Source organism: Equus asinus, chromosome 6 (assembly GCF_041296235.1).
Source record: "Equus asinus isolate D_3611 breed Donkey chromosome 6, EquAss-T2T_v2, whole genome shotgun sequence".
Taxonomy (NCBI): Eukaryota; Metazoa; Chordata; class Mammalia; order Perissodactyla; family Equidae; genus Equus; species Equus asinus.
The window spans coordinates 56435461-56454392 of record NC_091795.1 but is presented as its reverse complement, the minus strand read 5'-3'; the positions used below and the strand labels follow the sequence as shown (position 1 = coordinate 56454392).

Sequence of the window (18932 nt, the reverse complement as noted above, 5' to 3'; positions counted from 1 at the left end):
TTGATTTTCTAAAATCTGTGTACAGAACTTATATTTGTAGCAAATAAGATTCATCTTGTTTATTTCATCTCATTGTTCCAACCTGTCAACATTTTTAAAATATCTTTTCAAAGTATTTGCTTTCCCTTCCAGCATCACATCATCCTCTGATTTCACAAGTGTCAGTTCTAATTATAGAAGGAAAAAAAAGACAGGCTAAAACAACCAAACACCACCACCAGGAGCGCCCGTTCAACTTGACATTTTATTTATTAAAGCACACACTTAGTTACAGTTCTTCAATCAGTAACAGACATTTAAATCTATCTGACTATGCTCACCCTTCTATCTCTAATCCAACAAGACATCATTAAAGACTTGGCAAATATCTTGCTAAAAACCAGATTGATTGTGTCTCTGGTACCCCTAATCTCTCCTTCTGATAAACCCATCAATAAAAGATACGGGGTTAGTACAGTAGACCCCTGTTGCTGCCTGGTAACTCTTTCCAAGTGCTTATCGATCTTCTGTGTAATAATTCACCCTAGATATTTTCCAGGCATTGCATCAACTCATGGATCAATATTTGCTAGAGTGTACTTGTTTTCCCTTTTAGATACAGGGACCTTTTTATGTCTGATGCCGCCTTTCCTGGTTTCTAAACTCCTCGGCGATTACTGACCTTATTTCTGTGGTGACATTTGAAGGCACCTGTACTCAAGTATTTGAACTCTATTTTGGCCTTTCTGGTTTGAAGAGCATTCTCTTTAATGGAAAAGTAAATCTGCTTTAATATATCTTTAAAATATATCTTTAAAATCTACCTTTATATATCTTTAGTATCTTTGTAATGTTTATGTAACTTTATGATATATAGCTTTAAAATATTTTTCAGTTGTCTTAGTTTTTGACTTTAGCATTCCAGAAACTATATTAAAGTTGTCTGTGCAAGACTTTTGTGTTCATCCTTGGTTTTTCATTCTTCCTTCTGTCATTTGTACATTTAAAACCTGAGCATCCCAGTTGCCTCTGCAGCCACTTTGGTTTCTTTAGATGTCTTCCTCTTTCCTTCTTCATTTGTTATTGTCTGTTCAGGTAATAATTTTTGGTAGCCTTTTCTAAGATTCACTTCTGATTGTGTCCACATTCCCTTCATTATATATCTCAAATTTCAAAGCCACCTTGTGGCCTTCTCCCAAAGATCCATCATGTCCCTGTCACTTACCAGCCCTCCCTATTTGCTCAGAATTCAGTTCTATGTAGCAGTTTTCTGTGCTACTTCTACATGTTTGGAAATGAGATTGCTCGCAGGACAAGTCAAAAAACTAGCGATACCCTTGTATCAGTAGACTAAGGTTTTGGCAGATATTCAGATCGCTGAAATCTCCATAATACTATTGCATCATGCTCCTGCTCTAGATTTATTTTTGGTCTTGGAAATTCATCATCCACGTCCCAGCCTGACCAGATGTACTGTCTATAGCACCAATTTCAGGCTGTGTTCCTCAGACTCCCAGAGCTCCAGGGAGGTTCCTCATGGACAACCCCAGGAAACAAGGGAGGGGCCAAGTAAAGGGGCTGTGGGGCCCTGTCTCTGCTTCAGCCAGAGTCACTCTGTGTTTTGTATTTTATACATTGGGCTTCTGTGTAAGATTTTTTCCAACATTTTCTTATGAAAATTTTTCAAGCATACAAATAAGACGAAAGAATGATAAAGTGAACTCCTAGAAACCTACCACCTGGATTCTATAATTGAAAGTTAGTTGTAGCCATCAGGATACTTACCCCTAAATGTTTCAACATGCATATATCATTACCTAGAGTTCACCATTTGTTTGTGGTACTTTTTAAGTAAAATTTATATACAGTTGAAAGGCACAAATTGTAGGGTTCCTTTTGGTGAGCTTTGGCAAGCACATACACCTATATAATCCAAACACCTATCAAGATGTAGAATATTATCATCACCTCAGGAAGTTTCCTCATGCTAACTTCCAGGTCAAACTCCACTCCCACTCCACTCTCAGATGAAAAAACTGTTACAATGGTTTTAACCATAGATTAGTTCTACCTGTTCCAGAACTTCATATGGGATGATCAAGTAGGTCCTGTTTTGTGTTTCGCTTCTTTCACTCAGATGTTTCTGAGATTTCTCCAAATTGTTGTGTGTAAGAATAGTCTGTTCCTTTTTAAAGCTGAGTGGAATACCATTGTATGGATATAATAGAATTTGTTTATCCACATGGTTATCAATGGACACATGATTTTCCAGTGTTTGGTTATAATAAAGCTGCTATGACCATTTTTGGACAAATCTTTGTGGACATAAGTTTTCTTTCTCTTAAGTAAATATGTAGGAGTGAAATTTCTGGGTCATAGGAGAAAATCTATGTTTAGCTTTTTATGAAACTGCCAGACCTTTTTCCACAGTGGTTGTATCATTTTACATTCTCACCAAAAATGTAAGAGAGTTCCAGTTGCCGACATTCAGTGTTGTCAGACTTGTAAAATTTAGCTGTCCTAGGGAGTAGTATGATCTCATTGTGTTTGTAATTATGTTTTCCTGATCAGTAATGATGCTGAGCACTTTTTTATTTGCTTATTGGCCATTTGTGAAGTGTTTGTACAAATCTTTTGCCCACTATTTTAAATTGGATTATCTTTTTATTCTTGGGTTTCTACTGTGTAAGATTTGATTGAAGAAATGGTGTCAGAATTTAAAAGCATTTGAAAACCACTGGCCAATATAAACTACTTTGATAGTATCATTTCTCTTTCACCGTTTTTTCAATTTGAATTTTCTGGCACGCTCTTCCTCCCAAATACATGGACCCAGGCTGATGAATATTTCCAGCTGTATAGTCACACTTCTCCAATGCTCTGGGTCTGTTGGACAAAGTTCACCATCTGTTCTGGACCGAATGTTTGTGTCCCCCACCAAAATTCATATGTTGAAGCCCTAAATTCCAATGTGACTGTTTATGTAGAGAGGGCATTGATGGAAATAAAGATAAATGAGATCATAAGGGTGGGGCCTTGGTTCGATACATTTAGTGTCCTTATAAGAAGAGACACCAAAGAGCTCACTTCCTGTCCACACACACAAACACACACACACACACACTCTGAGGAAAGGCCACATGAACACTTTCTATGTGCTCATGTAAGGTGTTTATAAGCCAGGATGAAAGCCCTCACCAGGAACTAAATTGACTGGCACTTTGGTCATAACCCCAGACTCCAGAACTGTGAGAAATAAATTCCTGTTGTTTAAGCCACTCAGCATGTGGTATTTTGTTAGGGCAGCCCTGCCAGCTGAGACACCATCCCATTGCAGTATTCTAGCATTGAGTTCCATGTCATCAAGTCATGGTGATATTTATGAGGTCTTAGTATCACCACACAGCTCTCTCTGTCAAAATTTCAAATCCGTTCGTTAGACTCTAATATAGTGTCGTCTTCTTGACCGTTTTCCTGTTCTCCTTTCCTGTGAGTTACGAGGCCTCTCTTCCAGGCGTTTTTCTTTCCTTGACAAACGTGTCCTTGTATATTCAGTTTTACAGTTTAAAATCTTCTTGATGAGGTCATTAGTCCCCTGATAATCAATTGTTTCTAGTCTCCATGAGATAGACTCTCCTTTGCCAGAGCTCACCCATTTTCCCAGTACTTTTTAAAAAAATTATTTGTGTGTGTGTGTGTGTGAGGAAGATTGTCCCTGAACTAATATCTGTTGCCAATCTTCCTCTTTTTGCTTGAGGAAGATTGGCCCTGAGCTAACATCTGTGCCCATCTTCCTCTATTTTATGTGGGACGCCACCACAGCATGGCTTGATGAGCAGTGCTAGGTCTGCACCAGGGATCTGAACCGGTGAACCCCGGGCCACTGAAGCAGAGAGTGCAAATAAGCACTACACCACTGGGCCGGCCCCTGTTTTTCCAGTACTTTAAACCGTGTACCAGAAACCCAACTCTGTCCTTTGACTCCATCTATTTAGCTGGCTGATTGCTTCCCAGAGCCTCCCTTCCTTTCCAAAGCTGTACCCTTCCACTATATCAGAGGTTAAAATACCACCATGTCATTTACATTTTTAAAACCCACCCTCAAGTTCTTAAGCTTCCTTCTCAGAACATCAAAGGCTCTAGAGATTGGTTCTTCAAAGAGGAACCTTGTAAGTAAAATTTTACAGAGAGAGATACTGTCTGTGAAATGTTGTGCATGTGAGGTACATAACTTCCGTCAGGTTCTCAGGAATTTCTCACTGAAAGCAGTTAACAACCAGCATTCTAGAGATATATTCCAGATTCTCTGTTCTTCCATGACTCAATGAAAGAGGAAAGTTGTTGTAGCAAGTCCTGATGGGCGTTGTAGAAATGTGTCATTTGGCATGATGTCCCAGAAAGACAGCTCATCTGACCAGCTGTGCCAGGTCTTTAGGAGGCTCCTTCCATAGGCTCCAAGGGAGCCACCAAACATCCCTGCCAGCCTCTTCCTCCTGGGGGAGGAAGGTGATTTCCTGGAACCTTCTGGTAACTTTAAATTCCCTTTATTGTTCAATGGAGCAGTGATCTTGTTTCCTATTCTGAGAATCTTGACTCACCCTCTACTGGAAGAATCTCAGCTTTGTTAAATAGCTCCAGTGAATCAGAATTTTTTCCTCTTTTCTCTTTCTTCTCTGTGTCGCTTTCTTTCCCTCTGCAACCCAATTCTGATCACCTTAGAATACTTTTTTCCCTGAAGCTTTCTTTTTGAATTCTCCTGTCTAGAGACCCTGTGTTCCCTCATATAAGTAGGAATGTAGAGAGGCATTTCTCAGCTCTTTTACTTTCTCCTCCTCTCAAGAAACCAGCTTGCATTTGTAGTAGATAAAGTGGGCAGGTTCCTGCTTCCAGCAGGAAGACACGTGGCTGTAGCCACTATGACTGTCTCTTTGTTTCCATGCCTTCTGGATCTCACATGCTCACACAGTGGTTTTCCTTGGAGGTCCTTATTTTGCTCCACCTATTGGCTCTGCAGGACTGCTTGGAAATGCTACCTGCCTGTTTGCTTCCCTAATCTTTCTAGACTCGGTACTCTGCTGAGGAGTGGGCAGTTCAGCTCTTCTGTCAGGTAGGGGTCAGCCGAATACAGAGCAATCTTGACCAAGAGTATTTCAAAGTCACGGACTCTCCTGCACCTGTCTCCTGCCATGTGTCTGTGCTGGTTTCAGGTTCCCCAACAGGCCAGTCCAAAATTCTCTGGAAGCCTCTTGTCAATTATTAAATAAAGTTTTTATCTGGGACACCACTGGCCCTCTCACGACCTCAGAAAGTGCATGCGACTTCTCACATTGCTTAAGGTATTCCCTGGGAGTCGCTGAGAGGATGGAAAAACTCTCCCTCTTTAAATGACTTCCACTGGAGCTGTTTTTGCCAGGCTGTGGCTCATGAGCCAAAAATGGAAGCTGGTTTCTGGTGCCAGCTTCAGCTTCCCACCACTTGTCAGGACTGCCCTGGAGTAAGCAGCTAACTCACGTTCCACCCTCATCCTTCGCCACCTGGGGATAAACATGGTGTGCCCTGAGCATACCACTCTCAAGAGCTTTCGGTAATTACTAATAAATTGGGTTCAATTTATTTGGTCATGTTTGTTGAGAAGGTGCTTACTTCATTTTTAAATCAATTATTTGAGTGTTTCTAGCATTAGAAGTTGTTTCCAGTGTCTGTGGCAGAAACTGTCATGTAAGTTTTAAATCTTACTTGAGGCCCCAGGATTATAGGAAGTTCCTTGTTCTTCTGTCATAGCCTGGGCTGTGGAACAGAAGCCACTGTGGAGGATGACTGGGTAGAGACCTCTGATCTCAAATGTCAGTCAGCCCACAATCAGGAGTTTACACCAGAGACCTGTGGAGAATGCACATCTGATATTTGAGAGAAACAGAAACAAGCTTTTTATACTTCCTTAGGCTCCCAGAAATAGGTTCTGTAGTCTAAAAGTTTTTTCATTTCCTTCCGAACTATTTATTGAGAACCTATGATGAGCCAGGTAATGCTTTAGGGAAAAAGGAGACCTAGTTCCTGCCCTCATGGAGCTTGCATTCTAGAGAAATGTAGGGCAATTGCCACTTACATGAACTGTTTCATTTGTATCCAGTAGAAGCCACCCTAGAGAATAGCATGTATGAAATAGTCCAGAGACAGAAATAATGAGACTCCAGATGGGGTAATTGCCAATTTCTGGCTTTACAGGGCCAGCACGCAAGATTCAAGAAGTATGTAGGGCACAGTGCACATGTCACCAATGTGAGATGGCTGCACAATGACTCTGTGCTGCTCACGGTTGGCGGCGCTGACACAGCCTTGATGATCTGGACAAGGGAGTTTGTGGGGACCCAGGAGAGTAAGTTGGTGGACAGTGAGGAGTCGGACACCGACGTGGAAGAGGATGGAGGTGAGCCCCAATTGCTACTCACTAACTGCACCTTCCTTCACATCCCCTCCTGTGCCACAGCAAACCAACTCCGCTCCCCATCTCTTTCTGTTGTTTGAGGCTATGACAGTGATGTTGCTAGAGAAAAGGCCATTGATTACACCACCAAGATCTATGCTGTGAGCATCAGGGAAATGGAAGGCACCAAACCACACCAGCAGATGAAAGAAGTTTCGATGGAAGAAAGGTATGGTGTTGCCAGGTTTGTTTGCATTTATTACACCTGACGACAAGAGACTCGTTTAAACCAGAGTGCATTTGCTTTGCCCTCAAAGTTGCTACTTGAGCTAGTTTTCTATGTATGTGCACAGAGTCATAATCCGTACACAGGCCTAAGCTGGGGAAAATTGTCCACAGCCCTCATTATGTGGCAAAGGGAGGGTTATGCTTTGCAGAAATTGTTTATGGAATATGACTTGAATAGACATGAGATTTGGTTGGACTAGTCTACCCCTTGCCCTGAGAGCATGTCAGGGTAGCCCAAAAGCTGTCCTGAATGTGATGGCTGACCTAAGAGTGTGCTGACTAGAGAGACAGGTGGAAGGGCAGGCTTCTAAGGTCATGGAGGAATATTTGTGGGTTGTGAAAAATAATCTTCTATTCTAATCGGAGTCTCCGTATTACACTCTATCACTTGGTGTGCCTTTTCTTACTGTCTTCACCTGCCCAAATTTGTTCAAGTGTTTTGGGCGATTCCAGGCCTAATCTATTTGATGTTTTTGACTTGGATCCTTTGTGTAGAAGGAGGGTTTCTAGTATTATTTTAGGCCTTTTTGATGTGCTATTGTTAAGTATTGATAAGAGAAATTGTCAGGCACTTCCACACTTCTAGAAAAAACAACTATAATTACTACAGTTACTTAATGTACCATATTCATACTAGGGAGGATAAATATTGAATAACAGAGAATCTAAAGGGAATTTCATGGATCTCAAAGATGTTTAAGAATTCTCTGTGAGCTCTTCACATTGACATGGGTTCAGTGTTCACAAGTACCCTGGTCCCATGATGTATAATTAATGAGATTCAAGTTGTTTTTTACATTCAGCATGGCTTTCTGCCTAATAATAACTACTTAATAAATCTGATCTATCTCCTTTTACTATTAGGTGGGAATTTAAACACAAAGAAATAAAATGTAATTCCCCCTCCTGCTTCAGTTCAGTGGCAGACATTAATATAAGCATGATAAATGGTAGGTGTACGATGGGCAAGAAGATTGAATCTGATGTGAAAAACCCTAAGTCTTTCCTGGCATCTTTGTTAGATGTTACTATGAAGGTTTAGAGTTCTCTTTTGATTACTAAAAAATTATAGAGATTTTTCTGTTACAGTCTATAAATTATAGTTTATTTTGCTTGCGACTTGGTTTTTTAGTGGCCACAAAGAGGAAATAATTTTGCAGGACCTAATTCTAAGAATCAAAAAAAAGAACCATATGCACATAAGTGCATGAAAAGGCCTACCACTTAAATTATCCACTCTGAAAAACATTTGGCCTAAATTAAACATGCTTTTGAAAAAGAATTACCCAACCTTTCCAATTTCACATAACATTATGAAATGAATTGACTTGGCCATTATTCCAAGGTTGTGTCTTGCTGATTTCTACAACCCCATGTTTCATCATGCTGAGATTTAGACTGGCCACTAAGATGTAGAAATCTAACCAAATTCCTAATTCCAAATTCTACAGCTGGTTTCCAGCCTAAACTGAAGCTCATCCGAACCTCTCTTGGTCTTGGTGTCTCTTTGGACAGGTCTATAAAAATCTCATACCTGCTCAATTTAGGAAGAGTTGGGAGAGGTGAAGGTAGAGAGGACCCTAAGAGGAATTTTCAGTCTAGAAATCCAGAATTTTGAAGCTCCCTCATTTTCTTCTTCACCCCAGATTGGGAACTTGTCATACATTAGCATACATATCATTGACTTTTTAAAAAATATGTCTACAAAAGAAAAAAAAATACTTCATAGCATTATGGGATATAGAAGTAGGCATTTCAGTAGTTTACTGGCACTTTAAAAAATAATTCACACCAGGGTGTAGTGAAGAAAAGTTGTAGTGAAGAAAACAATTTTAGCATAAATATAGGGTCCAGAGGAATAATCAAGCCTTTTCCATAGATAGCAACGTCTTTGATAACTTAAAAAGCCTTGACAGCATCAGTTCCCTGAGGGGGCTGTAACTAGAGAGCAGGATGCCGGCTGCACAGCATGCTGGGAGCAAAGCAGGACCACACCAGGAAGGGGCAGAGAAGGAGCAGTTAACGGTGTCTCAGCAGCCTTCATGAGGGCAAGTCTTAATTAGAGTGAGAACAAGTGGTCTCCACTAGTCCTTGTCAATAATTTTAGGGGAGCTCGAACCTCAGAAATAGGACTGTAGGCAGCTTCTGAACTGCAGAAGAGAGAAAAGGGTGCCAGGCAGGGTGGGACATTCGGAAAATTTGTGGGAAAGCAGGATGAGAGAGGAAAGGTGGGGCAGGACTGAGCCCTTGGGGCGGGGGACTCCTAACAATAAGTCAGGCAGACAGCTCACCTGAGTCCTCACTTGGGGTACGAAATGAGCTCCATGGACTCCCAGCGTCCCAGGCAGAGAGAGAGAAAGACAGAGAAATGCTGGGAGCCTCGGACGTCAGGAGCATGGGGCCAGGCAGCACCCAGGTTCTCCCTGGGAATATTCAGGGCTGTCAACCCTGACACTTGCTCCCTTTGACTACTTCAAGGCCTGCCGATTGGAGAGGCAGGGTCTTTCCTTGACCTTCCCTTCATTGTTCCCTCCTGTGTATACCTGCAAATACCGGCCTCACCTGGGTGCCTTTACTAAACACCTGTGCGGTGACATGCACCAGTAAGGCTAAGGGGAGACAGATACTCGAGGGCCGCAAGAGATCTGAGCTTGGAACACCCACTCAGTGCAAAGACCTATTTTGCCTCTCACCAGTGTTTCAGGAAGTTCTGCTTCCGCTTTAAATCTCCTTCCAGCTTAGAAACTACAGCGTGAGTGCGGCATCTGTCCCACTGAGAACAATGCCCTGAAGGCAGCTGCATATTATGCATCAATCAATTTTAAGCGACTGTATTCCTAATTCCTAAAATTTAAGACAGTCATAGATTGTTTCTAATTAGACAGGTATTTGATTTTAAAATAGCTGTGAGGCTTTGGATTGTGCTTCTTTGTACAATTTCTAACACCTTGTGAGTTCTTACTCTCCAGAAGTCATCTGATCTTCAGTTCCAATCTTTTGAGAAGTGGGAAAGCTCAGAGAAATTTGTAATTGTTCTCAAAAGAATAGGTGACACCTACCAACCTGTAGTCCTTTGCAGGTGTCAATTGAGTCTCCTGGTTACTCACTTCAACTTTGCTCTAGAGAGCTGGGACGCCTTGGCCTCCTTGACCTCCCACGCTGGTCTAGCCAATCCCCAACCATGGGTGAGCCCTTGGGTAATCCTGCTGCTCCACTGCCTTGTGTGGCATATGGCTGAGGAAAGTCTTGAAGTCTTCTCTGACTTCGGGAATCCATGCTTTCAGACCTCATCTAGGCACTCAGAGCTGCCCCACAGCTCTCCCTCGCCCCCAGCTGACTCCACCTCATTTTGGTCTAGACAGCCTTTCCAGACCTCCCCTGTCTCTCAAGTTCCCAACTCCAACCTGACACACCCCTTGCTCTCAACTTTTGACCTTGTCTCCTACTTTGCCCTGTTTTCTCATAATGTAAGAGCAGTTTTGTCCATCTGCAAACTTAAATTTATTATTTAATAAATATTTAAAATGTCAGGAAGTTCCTTTTGAAAGAAGGAAAACAGGAGGAGGAAGCATAGATTTTTAGAGCAATTTACCATACAAAATGCCTATCATCATCACAGCACAATGGATGGTACCAAAATCCTGTATTCTGACTTGGGTAAAAACGGTTCTTCTCCCAAACTCATCAGAGGACAAAATTCCTAAAGTTTGCTCAGTACCAAATTACTAGTGTTGCCTATAAGATTATGAAGTTTCTTTCAATATATTATCAAGATCACACCTTGTTTATATATCGTTGTTTAATTATTTATAAGGTAAGGCTTTTAGTTTCAAGGGAATCACCCAACCCAAACTGGCCTAAGCGAAAGGAACCCACTGGCTCACACACCTGAAAATCCAGGGATAGGGTGACTTCAGGTGTCACTTGTTATGGAAACTCAGATCTTCCTGGCAGGACTCTGTTCTCTCTCCATATCTCAGTGCTGCTTCCTCTGAGCTATTGCATTTCTTCAAGTAGAAAAATGACTGTAGTACCTTGAGCTTACAGTCTTTGCTGTTCAAAACCAGCTGGAAAGAACTGCCTCTGATTCACAAGTCCCCACAAATGTCTTATATGTGCTGTTTACTCTGGTGGGTCACATGACCACCCTGGAACCAATCACCATGTCCTGGAAAATGTAAACCTTTGACAATTCTTAAGTAAGAAGTCACATGCCACCCATAGACCAGCAGTGTAATTAGCTCCACCAGAAGTAAAAATCCAGGGCTGTTATCAAAATTAGAGTGATTGCTTTCTGGAAGGACTGAAACAGCAAATGACTACTACACTCCACCCTTTTCTTGTCATATACTGCATCCAACCACACATCCAGGATCTTGGGGAGTTGTGAAGTCTTCTCATCCAGGTCTGGATAAAGTTCCTCAGAGTCCTCTGGCTAACCATAATGTTAACTACCATAACATGCCAAATAGACAGTGGAGGAGACAGGACAGAATGAGGATAGTTGTTTTATTTTTTCTCTTATTTTATTTATTTATTTTTTTTGAGGAAGATTGGCCCTAAGCTAACATCTTTGCCCATCTTCCTCTACTTTATATGTGGGGTGCCTGCCACAGTGTGGCTTGATAAACAGTGCTAGGTCCACACCCAGGATCCGAACCGGTGAACCCCAGGCCACCAAAGCAGAGCATGCAAACTTAACCTCTATGCCACCGGGCCGACCCCAGGATAGTTGTTTTAAAGACACAATATGCAGTGGTCACTGGTCCATGCCCATTCCATCCTCAGCTGGACAGGACAGTCAAGGGTTCCTGACCTTGCCATGTGCATGTTTTGTACCACTGGACAGTGATATGAATGTTTGAAGACGCCAACAGTCAAAGGATGAAAAGGTTTTGTTTGCTGTTATGACAAAATATACACATATGGGAGTGAAATATAAAGTAGGAGATGACACAATATTCTCTTAGAGAACCAGCCTCGCAAGTATTCCAAATTCCTCCTGGGATGTAGACGATGCCTCTGTGGAGTAAGGATTCTGCCAGGCACAGGAAATTCTTTTGTCATTCTCATGGGAGAATTTATATCCTCCCACCCTCCCGTGACCTCCTCCCAGACTCTTAGAGATACTCTGGCGCTGTACTTGGCCACTCCCCAGATGACCGTGACCAGTGCACATAGCTGTAAGATTGGGGTTAGGCGGGGAGGTCAACCTTTAGAGACAGCTCCCAGAAGGCCCAAGTTTCAGGTCAGCCTAAATCCCATTTTTATCGTTTTTTTCCTGTGGCCTAAGATTTGGCATTTCATAGCATCAACTTAGGAGGAAAAGCATTTTTTATATCTCCTACAGATAACTGCTTGAATTCTCCAGAAGGGGAAGGTGTATCAATTAAATTAGTATTTTATTTTTGAAAATCAATTAAGTCATTTTCTACTCTCTAACCTCATTTTTTGATGATAAACTGAGCACCAGTTAATTGATTACTATTGGTATATATTCCTTTTTTAAAGCATAGTTTATTTATCTCGACAAGATAATAGTATAACCTTTTTTAGGTTCAACTGATTGTAATGAACTGTTTTGTTATTCTTATCATTGTTTCATGTTTAAATTGTCACAATTTGGTCTTTAGCAGACCTTTCTTTGGATTAGTGTATGCAGCTTTTTATAATACTACCGTGCACTTCTGAAATTGTCCTTGTTTTTTGACAAGAGGTCTCATACACACCATCGGTTTTCTGTCCCAAGCATGGAATCTGGTCTTTATGAGTACACATTAATTTTCTCCCCATAACTTCTAGAGGTTACTTAAATTATTGTAGATCTAAAACAGGAAAAAATTACTCTATTTTTTAAGATCATGAGGTTATGTTGATATTTTAAATTTAACTCTTTTTTTTTTTTTTTGCCTCATTTTAATAGGAGCTTTTTTGGGGAGTGGGAAGGGGCTGTCTTTGAGACACCACGTTATATATTGTGTTTCTAAAGACTATATTGGATGATGTTGTCTAAAACTTCAAAAGTTTTCCTCTTTCTTTTCTGATTTGATTCTTGGCTCAAGCTCCCTAAACTTGGCTTCACAGAATACAAAAATATAGGCTACCTAGTATGTTAGATAGAATTTCACAAAATTGGTAGACAGTGAAAATTATAACCGAAGTCTTTCAAGTTTGGCCAAAACTCTGTGTAAGTTGTGGCCCCAGCAAGGGAGAGACTACTCTGAAAAGGAAGTAATTTGGAGAGAGCTTAATAAAGGGACTGTTAACAAAGGTACAGGCAGGATTAAGAGAAACAACAGGGATGGGGCAGCACCTTGGGGACAGCAGCCGCTGGAAGCCATTACCCACCCTGGGCCTGAAGGCCAGGGGAGGAAAGTGTTGCCAGATGTGGAGAGCACAGCTGTGGGAGCGGGCCCTCTTACAGGAGCTGAGACCTGAGAGAGAGGGTTGAAAGTAACCAATCTGAGTCTCAGCAAGGAGGTATGGGGGAATAAATGCCCCAGTTGCATTCTCCTCTTACCCTCCTAACTTCCACTAGTGCCTCTCTAGCTGAGTCCAGTCAGAAGCTGAAGGGCAGGAGAGCCCGTAGATGCAGTCCACGAAGGCCAGCCTTGGAGGGCACAGCACAGGCAGAGAAGAGTGGAGAGTAGATGTGGAGGGGTGCATGGAAAATATCCAGCTCATTCTCCTTTAATTTTTTTTTTTTCTATTGGAAACTGCCACTATCACAGAAAAGCAGCTCAGGCCATTTTAATGTTGAACAGTAATTACTAGCATTTATAAATGCCTTTGGATATACATAGGTATTTATTACCTAGTGTTATAACCGTATATATACAATCAATTAAAGATGCCAGTAAATACAACCAAATCGATATCAAGAATCATTTGAGACATACAAAACTCTCCCCAACTAAAGTGGGGCAGTTTGATGAGCCAGAGCTTTGGGGATGCCACAAGAATCAACTTCTAAAAGACATTAGTACACTGAGAATTACACCTTTTTTAAATTGATATTTTATATTCACATTACATTTTTGTATTCTTGAATATCTTTAAAAATAATATATAACATCTTTGGCCTATCTTCAGATGTTTTTATTTTCGCATTAAGAAAAAACCCAGAAATTAGAAACTTAGAACCATAGAAATGTTGTGTTAATATCTAAGGTTATGTATGGACCAAATTATCATACAAATCCAATTTTGTATTCTGTGGTAACTGTAGGATCACCACAGAGATGAGTCACAAAGACATTTTCTTAATAATTTATACATAGGATCTAATAATATCTCCAAATGTGGGGTATAGTCTTTTATTAACATCCAAGTGAGCTGACCAGCCATCAGTCTTCCAAGTTTCACCTGGTGGGGCTGTGGTTTGTAATTTATTTTTAAAAGTCTGTCTGTCACAATTGTCCCCATCTCCTCCTCACCTGACTGCTTAGATTAACCATCTGCATGAGGAATGGTAGTAATGGAGATTTTTATTTGATATATTTATTTGGAACCTGCATTCAGACAAAAGCATAATTTTATGGTGAAATACTAAAGATACACAGATTGAACTATTTTTTTGGAAATCAACGTATAAATATTCACTAATTTTTATTTTTCTAAGTGGATACAGTCATCAGCTCAGGGATTGTTTTCTCAGCACCCCTGAGTCAGCAGTCTGGCTTTTTTGAGGTGAACAGGTCCTGAGGCTTGCAGCTTTTGGCTCACTTTCTGAGGATGAATAAAAGAATGTGAGACCTAATCTTTTCTGTTTCTACACCATCTTTATAACATTATTCTACTTTAGCACTTTTCACCTTTTATTTAAAGGAGAGGTTCACACTCTTCCCCCGTCTTCTCATCTCAGAAGCTGCACAACTTATGGCCACAAATCAAAATCTCAGACTGAGCGAATGCGTATTTTTTCCCTTCTCGGAAAGGCCTTGGACTTGCTGCTGGCCTTCCCGATTAGCTCAGACTGGGAAGATCATCTCTCCCTTAAAAACAAAAGTCTGAAGTAAAAGAAAAGTTAGTTTTTAACACTTAAATTGTATTGTCTTAGCACCAGTTTAATGTCCTTTACTTATGAATTATCAATAAGTGTAGAAATTATGATATTTATAGTTTTAGTCCTCAATTTACCAGATATTTTTAGTCCAGGTATTCAGCTGTTTCACCTGGCTATGTAACATGTACACATTCATCTTATCTTCTGAAAAGAAGTTTCAAGAAAGAATGCTTTTTACACACTTTTATCAATCAAACTTTGTGTCTTAATTAAATACTATCTATTTTCCAGAGAGGGAGGTCCCTAATATAATTAGAAAATAATTTTTAAATTTCTGTCTCCTGAGTATCATCTTCAATAGTTTTTTCTAAATGACAGAGTTAAAAGGTCCACCTGCCTAAAGGGAAATATTTAGTATGAATGCGTGTTTTTCTTCACTTCCCTCTCATCCAATGTTAGGTAAATATCAATGTATCTTTTTTTTAATGTTTGTTTTTCCAGAGTTTTTTTGTTTTTTTGAGGAAGATTAGCCCTGAGCTAACATCTGCCGCCAATTCTCCTCTTTTTGCTGAGGAAGACTGGCCCTGAGCTAACACTCGTGCCCATCTTCCTCTACTTTATATATGGGATGCCTGTCATATATGTGACATTTATGTATGACACTTTTATATATATATATTTATATATGACATATATATATGCCATTTATATATGACACGTGGTGCGTAGGTCCACACCTGGATCCAAACCAGCGAACCCCGGGCCGCCGAAGCAGGACGCGCAAACTTAACTGCTGTGCCACTGGGCGGCCCCTGTTTTTCCAGTTTTATTGAGATATAATTGACATACATCACCGTATAAGTTTAAGGCGTACAGCATGATGGTTTGATTTCCATATATGGTGAAATGATTACCACAATAGATTCAGCTAACGTCCATCTTCTCATATAGATACAATAAAAAGAAAAGAAAAAAGGGAGATTTTCTCCTTGTGAGAACTCTTAGGATTTACTCTCTTAAAAACTTTCCTATATATTATACTATAGCAGTGTTAGCTATAGTCATCAAGTTGTACATTACATCTATTACTTATTTATCTTATAACTGGAAGTTTGTACCTTTTGCCCACCTTCCTTCAGTTCCCTCTCCTTCCACCCTCTGTCTCTGGTAACCACAAGTCTGATCTCTTTTTCTATGAGTTCGTTTTTATTTTATATTCCATATATAAGTGAGATCATACAGTATTTGTCTTTCTCTGTCTCACTTATTTCACTTAGCATAATGCCCTCAAGGTCCCCCCAAATGGCAGAATTTCCTTCTTTTTATAGCTGAATAATATTCCATTGTATTTATAGACATTTTCTTGACCCAGTCATCCATTGATGGACACTTAGGTTGTTTCCATATCTTTGCAATTGCAAATAGTGCTGCTTTGCACATGGGGTTGCAGTTATCTTTTCAAGTTATTGTTTTTGTTTCCTTTAGATATATGCCTAGAGGTGGAATAGCTAGATCATGTGGTAGTTCTATTTTTAATTTTCAGAGGATCCTCCATACTGTTTTCCATAGTCGCTGTAACAATTTACAATCCCACCAACAGTGCACAAGGGTTCCCTTTCCTCCACATCTGTGCCAGCATTTGTTATCTCTTGTCTTTTTGATGATAGCCATTCTAAGGCATGAGACAATAACTCATTGTGGTTTTAATTTGCATTTGCCTAATGACTAGTGATGTTGAGCATCTTTTCATGCACCTGTTGGCTTTCTGTATATCTTGTTTGGAGAAACGTCTATTCAGGTTCTTTGCCCATTTTTTAATTGAGTTGTTTTTTTGCTGTTGAGTTTATGAGTTCTTTATATATTTTGGATATTAGCCCCTTATCAGATATATGGTTTGCAAATATTTTTTCCTATTGCTTACGTTGTCTTTTTACTTGTTGATGGTTTCTTTTGCCATGCAGGAGCTTTTTAGTTTGATGTAGTCCTACTTGTTTATTTTGTTGCTTGTACTTTAGCTGTCATATCCAAAAAATCATTGCCAAGAATCAAGAAACTTTATTCTTATGTTTTCTTCTAGGAGTTTCATAGTTTCAGGTTTTACATTTGAGTCTTTAATCCTTTTCAACTAATTTTTGTAAGTGGTTAAGATATGGGTCCAGTTTCATTCTTTTACATGTGAATACCCAATTATCCAGCAATGATATCCAATTATCCATTTATTGAAGAAAGTGTCTTTTCTTCATTGAGTATTCTTGGCTCCCTTGTCAAATATTAGTTGACCATATGTGCTCAGGTTTATCTAGACTCTTGACCCTTTTCCACTGGTTATTTGTCTGTTTCTATGCCAGTACCATACTGTTTTGATGACTATAGCTTTATAGTAGAGCTTGAAATCAGGAAGTGTGATGCCTCTTGCTTTGTTCTTTTTTCTCAGGATTTCTGTGGCTATTTGGGGTCTTTTGTGGTTCCATATAAATTTTATAGGTGTTCTTTCTACTTCTTTAAAAAATACCATTGGACTCTTGATAAAGATTGCGTTGAATCAATAGATGGGTTTTGGTAGTACTGACAATAGAACAATTTTAACAATTTTTTAAGAAATTTAACAATTTCTTCCAACCTACAAACACAGGAGACTTTTCCATTTATTTGTATCTTCTTCGATTTCTTTCATCATGTCTTATAGTTTTCAGAGTCGAGATCTTTAACCTCCTTAGTTAAATTTATTCCTAAGTATTTTATTGTTTTTGATGCTGTTATAAATGGGATTGATTTCTTTTTCAGAAAATTTGTTGCTAGTGTATAGAAATGCTACTGATTTTTGTAATGTTAATTTTGTATCCTGCAACTTTGCTGAATTCATTGATTAAATCTAACAGTTTTTTGGTTGAGTCTTTAGGATTTTCTGTATACACTTGTGTGTTGCTTAATGACAGGGATATGTTCTGAGAAATATGTTGTTAGGCTATTTTGTCATTGTGCAAACATCCTAAAGTGTACTTACACAAACCTACTATACATCTAGACTACATGGTGCTATTCTTATGGGACTGCCATCATTTTTGCAGTTTGTTGTTGACCAAAACATCATTATGTGGTGCGTGATTATATAAAATCATGTCATCTGCAAATAGCGACAATTTTACTTTTTCCTTTCCAATTCTGATACCTTTTATTTCTTTTTCTTGCCTGATTGCCCTAGCTAGGAATTTCAGTATTACGTTGAATAGGAGTGCTGAAAGTAGGCACCCTTGTCTTGTTCCTGATCTTAGAAGAAAAGCTTTCAACCTTTCCCACTGAGTGTGATGTTAGCTGTGGGCTTGTCATATATGGCCTTTATTATGTTGAGATGTGTTCCTACTATGCCTAATTTGTTAAGAGTTTTTATCATGAATGGATGTTGAATCAAATGCTTTTCCTGCATCTATTGAGATGATCATATGATCTTTTCTTTCATTCTATTAATGTGATGTATCACATTGATTGATTTGTGTATGTTGAACCATCCTTGCATCCCTGGGGTAAATCCCACTTGATCATGGTGAATGATACTTTTAGTGTGCTGCTGAATTCAGTTTGCTAGTCTTTTATTGAGAATTTTTGCATCTATATTCATCATGGATATTGTCCTGTAGTTTTCTTGTCTAGTGCTGTCCTTTTCTGGTTTTGGTAACAGGATAATGCTGGCCTCATAAAACGAGTTTGGGAGTGTTCTCTCTTTTTTGATTTTTTTGGAAGAGTTTGAGAAGGATTGATGTTAATTCTTCTTTAAATGTTTGATAAAATTCACCAATGAAGCCTTCCAGTCCTGGGCTTTTCTTCATTGGGATAGTATATGTATTTTAAAGTAGAAATCCTCACAGTTAAAATTTTAAATTTAAAATCAGTCTCCATCTTGGCCATTTTTAAAAACAAAGGTTAGTTAATGACAGAGTTTTATATCAACTTTGTTATTTTTACCATCACCTCTCCAATATTTGAAACATTTGGCATTTTTCAATTCCTCTTGTTTTTTGGTTCTGGAATCTCTAACTTTTACAAAAAGAGTTGGCTCAGTGAGAGTCAAAGCAAAACTCAGCTCCTCTTGGACTTCTTCTTACATCTAAAACCTCAATAGATATCCAGTGTTTACCTGGAAAGTGGCTGACTGAATTCTAGCAAGGGCTTGAGGGGGTCCTTGGCATCAATCCCACTTCTGACACTGATCTGCTTGGTCGTGACAATAGGACAGTGATG

The 18932-nt window shown here is 39.5% G+C and overlaps 1 protein-coding gene across 2 annotated transcripts in view; it reads left to right on the top strand.

Moving 5' to 3' along the window:
• EML6 (EMAP like 6) overlaps window positions 1-18932 on the top strand; it is a 252161-nt gene that overhangs the window by 198969 nt on the left and 34260 nt on the right. For both annotated transcript variants that reach the window (XM_070512098.1, XM_070512097.1), the window contains exons 26-27: window positions 6205-6406; window positions 6506-6632. In XM_070512098.1, the coding sequence (XP_070368199.1) occupies window positions 6205-6406; window positions 6506-6632 (329 nt within the window). The remainder of the gene's footprint in view (window positions 1-6204; window positions 6407-6505; window positions 6633-18932) is intronic.